The sequence below is a fragment of the Scardinius erythrophthalmus genome (genome assembly GCF_964197995.2).
Source record: "Scardinius erythrophthalmus genome assembly, chromosome: 9".
Classification (NCBI taxonomy): Eukaryota; Metazoa; Chordata; class Actinopteri; order Cypriniformes; family Leuciscidae; genus Scardinius; species Scardinius erythrophthalmus.
In genome coordinates this window covers 25,435,334-25,442,467 of record NC_138229.1, presented here as the reverse complement: position 1 = coordinate 25,442,467, position 7,134 = coordinate 25,435,334, and the positions used below count along the sequence as shown (strand labels likewise).

General features: G+C 34.1%; 1 protein-coding gene across 1 annotated transcript; it reads right to left on the bottom strand.

The window, feature by feature from the left end:
• LOC308695722 (uncharacterized protein) lies at positions 1–3,064 on the bottom strand. Its single transcript, XM_081373903.1, has 5 exons — positions 2,965–3,064; positions 2,268–2,531; positions 1,318–1,413; positions 1,112–1,126; positions 1–417 (listed from the first exon to the last, which is right to left on the bottom strand). Exons 1-5 carry the CDS (start codon positions 2,993–2,995, stop codon positions 329–331), a joined length of 495 nt encoding a protein of 164 aa, XP_081230029.1. The 5' UTR covers positions 2,996–3,064; the 3' UTR covers positions 1–328.
• Positions 3,065–7,134: the final 4,070 nt, after the last annotated feature.

Here is a 7,134-nt window from a genome sequence, read left to right as displayed (position 1 = left end):
TAAATTTAATATAGGCTACATTGTATCACGGAATTTTTTGGTGAATCGAGATTTGTTCTTAAAATCGTTTGTACGCACACTTCACGTACACATTTGTGCGTAAGCATGCTTAGTGAATGAGACCCATTGTTTATTCAGTGCAAAAACATTAAACAATTTGTGCATACAATATTATCACAGTAATTTTAATAGCTATCTTTCAAGATAATTTAGAGCAAATACATTTCCTTATATACACTGAATATAAAGTATTGCCTAAGACTTCTGCAATCAGGAGAAAGAGTTGATTCTTAACGTGGTCTGGGAGGTTAGGTGGTGATTGCTAAAATTACTCTTCAGTACGGTTCCTGTTGCTTTGTCCGTCCAATGGTACATCAAATTGATGGGCTGAATAGTGGATTAATGAGCCTATAACACCTACAGGGAAGCCATGAAATTATCAACATCTGACAGGCTTAACAGCAAAAAACAAGCAAAAAACAGTTGATGCACCTGTCTGGTATGTCTATAGGCCTTTTTTTTTTTGCATATCCACCTGGGCTAGTCTGTCTGTTGATATTTTAAGGAATGTAGGCTATGTAAACAATATCTTTTCAGATATGAGACCTCAATGACTATTTTTGGTTTATTTAGGTGTTAGTTTAATGCTCATTGATTGTATCTACTCTCTGTGAGATCTACAGAAACCAGAGTAATCTTAAGAAATGTTGATATGATTTCTTTGACACAAATGAAACGTTAATTTAGATGTTATCACATAATCACATCACATAAAACATATTTGTGCTATCTGACTAAAAGTTTCACAGTGTTTTTAATTACACTGTAACACTGTAATGTGAAAGTGCATTTACAAACATTTACGCTAAATGTACACCCTTAAATAGTTCTGAATTAAATAAATGAATATTCGTTATTTTCTAAACCAAGCAAAGCTGTACTATTAAGTGAACAGAACTTCACTTCTTATTAACTAGGGTGTCTGGGAACCTTAGTTCATTGAGTGCCATCCAATCCACAGGGACAGCTATACCAACGTCAATATTTAATCTTCTGTCAGAATTTATATTGCAGCAATTAAGCATTTGGTAAACAATGTGAAACATCTCACCTCCTGGCTGTTGACCTGCATCAAACAAAAGAGGAAGAGCAAGGCAAAGAAAGGAGAATGAACAAACAACATATTATTTTATGTTCATTGTGATCATTTCATTTTTTATCCATTTTAAATCATTGGTAGTGACTTTACTGGTTAGCATTGATGTTTATTCACAAGCACACATGTGACACAGCACATGATTCCAGCAGTATGCTTACTGTGTCGTTTGGAGATAAGGAGGCTTATAAAGACAAATCCAATGAAGAGAAAAGTGGCCAGAACTGGAGCCATCACTCTTAACACACCAACACGTCCTGAAAAACATTCAATAAACTCCATATTCTTAGTTAATAATCCGATCATCTTAAAATATTATATTATATATTATGTTATTTATTATCAAATATTATGTATTATTTATAAAAATGTAAAAAGTAGAAAATGTACTGTAAAAAATTAAATAATGGAACATATAGGTAAAGGTTCTATAACAGAACCTTTTAGGGGTTCCCATCATCGCATCATTTTATTGATTTAGTGTTAATTAATTCATTTTGTATTCATTCATTTTCAATCTTAATTTAGTTTTATGAATTAAACATCTCATACACATGCTTTATCACTAGAATTATTATTTGTTCGACTGTTAAACATGGAAGTATTACGCAATCATTTAAGACATTTCTCCTTATATAGGACCTTTTTTTGTATAAAGAGTTCTTTAGAAAAAATTAAAGTCAAGAACCCTAGGGCTTTATATAGAACCATTAAAACCTTTTTTCTAAGAGTGGTTGTGCTTCATTCTGACAAGAACTGGTTTTCTACACTATTTAAAATGCCTCTATTATGCTATTTTCAAAGTTCCTTATTTTGCTCTGAAGGTCTGAGGACAATTTGTTTTTATGCAAATTTTTGATATTGTTATGTAGGTATATAACAGAAAGTGAAACTAGAATTGCTGATGACAGTTCAGCAGTTTCATTTAGGAGGCAATAACTTTATTTGTCATGCACTTTAAAACTTTACAGATGTTTTACATTTACAAACAGCTATATTACACACTGCATGAAAGGTAATATTTGAAAAAGCATAATAGGGGCACTTTAATCAGCAGGACATTCATGGAGTTGTCTCAATAAAGTATTCTTCTAACAAATATTCATCATACCCTCTTGATTCTGGGTGTCTTCCATCTGCTTGATGAAATCCTTACATTCTTCTTTCAGGTCAGTCTTCTCTAGACTTGTATGCTCGGCCTCAAGCGTCCATAACTGCTTTAGATCCTGCGCCTCTGGCATCAACAAGGTCCACGTATCAGTTTCAGGATCTAAGGTCAGACAATCTCTGCCGTTGAGCTGAAACCGGTCGAATAGCTGCAGGACCTGATAGCCTCGCATCTTGCATTCCCTTAAACGTGTATATATGCCATAACCTGAACAATAAAGGTGAATTTATTGTCACAGAGTGGCTGCATGCAAACTTGTGATAGACCAATATTTATCACAAAAATGCACATGCATATTTTAGATATAAATACATAGAATAGAATTAATAATGACAAATAATATAATATAATAATCATTTAAGCTTGAGTATGCTGGTTTATACAAAAAAAATGCTTTAATTGTGTTTAGATTAAAGTCTACTTAGCATAACTAGCCTTTGATTTTTTTATATTTTTTACACTACGATGTAATTATTTTATAGTTAGGCTATATTCATAATGCACTTTATGCTTTTTATTGGTGCAATTTAGTCTACTGATTATTTATTTAGCTATTGCATCAAAACGCTGAAAAAAGTATAGTATTGGACGTTATCGGTTGATGATAAGCTACATGAATCATTGCATTAATATTCTTTACTTGCTGTATGATGATCATTCTCCACCATCATTTTCAGGAGTTGATCTTGGATGGGTCTGACAACAGGTTGCTTGTTGTCGAACTGTTCCTTTAAATGTGCATTACTGACAAGGATCCTCTCGACGACCGTCCCGTTCACCAACACCCTGCGCTCGAACTGGATGACAGTATCTAACAAGACACATATATGTGTCTTTATTATCTTTAACATGAGGCTTTATTGCTTGAGAATAACCCAGCGAGTAAAAAAAAATCATAATAGAGAAAAAACACGAGCAACAAAACATACATTATTAGTTGGGAAGGATGCTGTATAACAGGATAAAAGACTTACCCTTTGGGAGAGCCGTTGATAAAGCTAGAAGAAGAAACGCGAAGGCGATGAAGAGCATGTCTGCGGCGATGGTATCAGTTTGTTTCTTTCGATTTCTATTTTTGTCATTCTCATTCACACTGCGAAGTTTTTAGAAAAATTATGAAGTGTGTAAATTCAAGAGCCGAAGCAAAAACCGTCCGGAATTTGGCTTAAACGTGTCGAAGACAGTATAGACTCTAGAGCACTTGCTTGTCATTGGCTGGTATAATAATGAGGAGGAACTGTGAGGAGGGATTGTGTCACACCAGGGGAAAGAGTCTATAACATACAAACACTGACCTGAAGTTGACATTACAGCTATAAAAACAAAAATGCTGAATAGAATCTGTACTTGGAGAGACGTTTTAGTCACTTTCCCATCTTAACGACTCAAAACATTGCTGTGGTTGAAGTGGAAACGCAAACGTGTTTCCACTTTACAAGAGTAAGTGAGATGCATTTTTACAAGAGTAAGTGAGATGCATTTAAATGCATTTTATGTCATCGTAATCTGCAAAAATACCTATATATATATATATATATATATATATATATATATATATATATATATATATATATATATATATTTTTTTTTTTTTTTTTTGACCATTTTGATTTTGGGTTGCTCTTTCCCTTTAACATATATTAAATATATAGTTCATTAAATTACAACTTTTTATCAAGTCCAGGGTGGTGATAGCCCTACTGTAAACAAAGACCAGAAGAGCAGAGCAGACACAAATTCTCTATAGGAAACTAAAAGCGAAAGCTTCATCTCATTGAGTATTATGAAATCCCACACATCAACAGCAGGAAATAATGTCCAATAGTTTAAAACAAACTATCTTTGTGTGCAACATTTGGAAGACAATACAGTGTACTATGTTAAAATCCATTTTCTGAAACTGATAATAATTAATCTGTGCATTTATTTTAAAATGAAGACATTTTTAACTTTGAGTAACATATTTAAGAAAACAGAGAGAGTGTGGAACCAAGGCATAACCATATATGGCAAAAGACAAAAGTAGAGGTAGGGATTCATGCTGAAAAGAAAGAGCAGAGGGTTTAAAATCCTTCAGAAACCATGTTAAACAATGTACAGAAATAGGACTCATAATAACATTGCATGATGTGCGTCATGGCAAAAAAATGGAAGCTGATAATACCTTTGACATGCAAGTTCTAGATCCCTAAAAACACATTGTTCCCTTGGAAAGAATATCTCCCTTGAAAATCTCCTTTGCTTTGACCCAGACACTGGAGAAGCCATGAACTCAAAGGTTGTTTATAATAGGTTTTTACAGTCTTGTTCAGGACAGTAGAGGTTTATAGCACATACTCTTCGACACATTTAAGCTCTTAGATTTTTTATTTATTTTTTGGTATATACGTTTACATTTAGATTACAGACACTTTAATCGAAAGCTATTTAAAAATAAAGAGTTAAGTGATTCATCCCGAGAGGACAGTAACAGAAGAAGTGCTGCAATATTTACAAATGTTTAGATGAATGAGCTGAGTGAAAGAACAGTGACTTAGCAGGGCATATTTTTGGTTAATGGTTTAAGAGCAGGGCTGTCGCTATGGGAGAAAGGTGGTGACGATTCTAGGGCCTCCCCTAGTTTCAACCAAGGGGGACACCCCAAACTCATTCAATAACGAAACACCTCTGTTACAATTAACAGTAATTGTTCAAATCAGCCTTCAAGTTTTAAATAATTCAAATAATAAATGATAATGTTCAATGAATAGGAAAGCCTATTTTCAGATGTATGTTGTTATAATCTATGTTAGTCCACTTATACTGTTCACTTGAAGGAGTGAATGAAACCGAGTGAGCGAATTCGGACAACCGTTGAGTGTACATTGGCTGTACATACGTTATTGAAGTGCAATATGGGGTTAAATAAGTCCAATCAATAACATCCACTATGGTTTCGGACACCACTACAAATGGGTGTCCCCTCTAATAACGCCCTATTTGAGAGTATAGGCAGCGATTTAGGATTCAGCCTATAGTCTTTTAAACATGACACACTTCTAAACTCTTCACATTTCAAATTCTTTAATTTTAATGAAATACAAATCATATATGCTTTTTCTCCCCGAAGTACTGGAATTTTAGTATTATATTAACTATGCTGAATATGGTATTTGCTCATTTTGTCAAAAAAATTTTTTACATTATGCTGCACACATGCCTGTAAATCATTAAAATACCGAACACATTTTCTGGCTAACACAAACTGCACATAGTTAAAAAATAATTAGGCCTATTCAGTTTGTAAATCTGTATTGGAAAGTGAAGGTTGAAGGGCATTTTAAAGAAGTCAAAGTAAAATAAAGGAAAAACATGTACTTTGGCAGTTACTTTTTAGATTTTTAAGTGTTTTACCCTTGAATTACGCATTGTGTTGTGTTTTAGGATTAAAGGAAAAATCCACTTGGCAGAAAATACCAGTACCAACAGTTTACCCATGTGTTCCTCCATATAGAGCAGGGGTTCTCAACTCTGACCCGTGAGGTCCACTTATAGCTCCAACCTTGATCAAACTCACCTGCTTATTACTCCTGAAGACAAATGTTATTGTGTCTTCACAGTAGCCTATACTCATAAAAGAGTCGGCAATTAGTAGGCTACCCAGATGACTACTTCCGGCGATATTCTGAAATCTACTTTCCATGGAAACTTTACTATCCCAGGATGCCACGGGAGAGGAGTTGTGAATTACAGTGAAGTGATGTAACTGACGCAGGTCACATGATAATGACAGCATGGCGAATGTAGCACGTCCGGTATACATTCATGATATACACATTCATACTATATAGAACATAGCCTACCTTTTTAGCGGTTGTAAAGTAATACTTATTCAAAAGTTTAACTACTCAAGAGTATGCAGTTATTACTATTATATTACTTAGCAGAGTAAAAATCCAACAGTCAACAGTCAACCATATCAAGGAGACAACCAAAACAGTCAACCATATTCAAATGCTCTTTAATGTTATGAAATGCGGGAGATTATCCCAAACAGAATGTGGTAAAAATCTTCTACAGGAGTTATTTTAGTAATTGCCAGTTCTTTTTAGGTATTTTCTTGCCAACAGGAGCCACGAGAATACCAGTAAAGCACTTAAGACATTAAAAAGTAATATAGCCTACTGAAAACAGCAATATAAAATAAGACATTACAGTAGCATTCATTGTTGCCCACATAACTATTGACCAGTAAGAGGCAGTATTTGATAAGGCAAGATGAGCTCTGAGGATTTGAGAATTTTTTAATACTTAAACACTAACAAACATTCCAGACGCACACAATGAAGGAAAAAAAAATGTGGTGGCAGGTATTTGAAAGAAAAACGAATGAAAAGCAGTATTTGTTCAATTGAATGATCTGAAATGACTGATTTTATTCAACTAACCTCAGATAACAAATGTAGAGCATTACACTTTTTAGCTGAGGAATTTTAGCTTTTAATTCATAATTCACCCCATTGAACAAATTCATTTGTGTGTGTGTTACATAAGTCATCTGTGTTTACTGAGGTCATCACTAATTAACAGCCTCACAGCTCAGCTGTGCTCAGAAAGCAGAAGAAAATAGTGATGGGAATAGCATTCATTTTGCAGTTCTTCACTTTATTTCTTCCATTCTCGTTATAGGTTTACCTCAGTCTATTACCTGTGTGTTCAAGGGGTTTTACTATCAAGTTCTGGTCGATTTGGTACAGGTTTGTGAATATCCGCTTATCAGCCAAGTACAAAAGATGAAAGCTTTACATGCATGCGCACTGGTTTTTAAAAG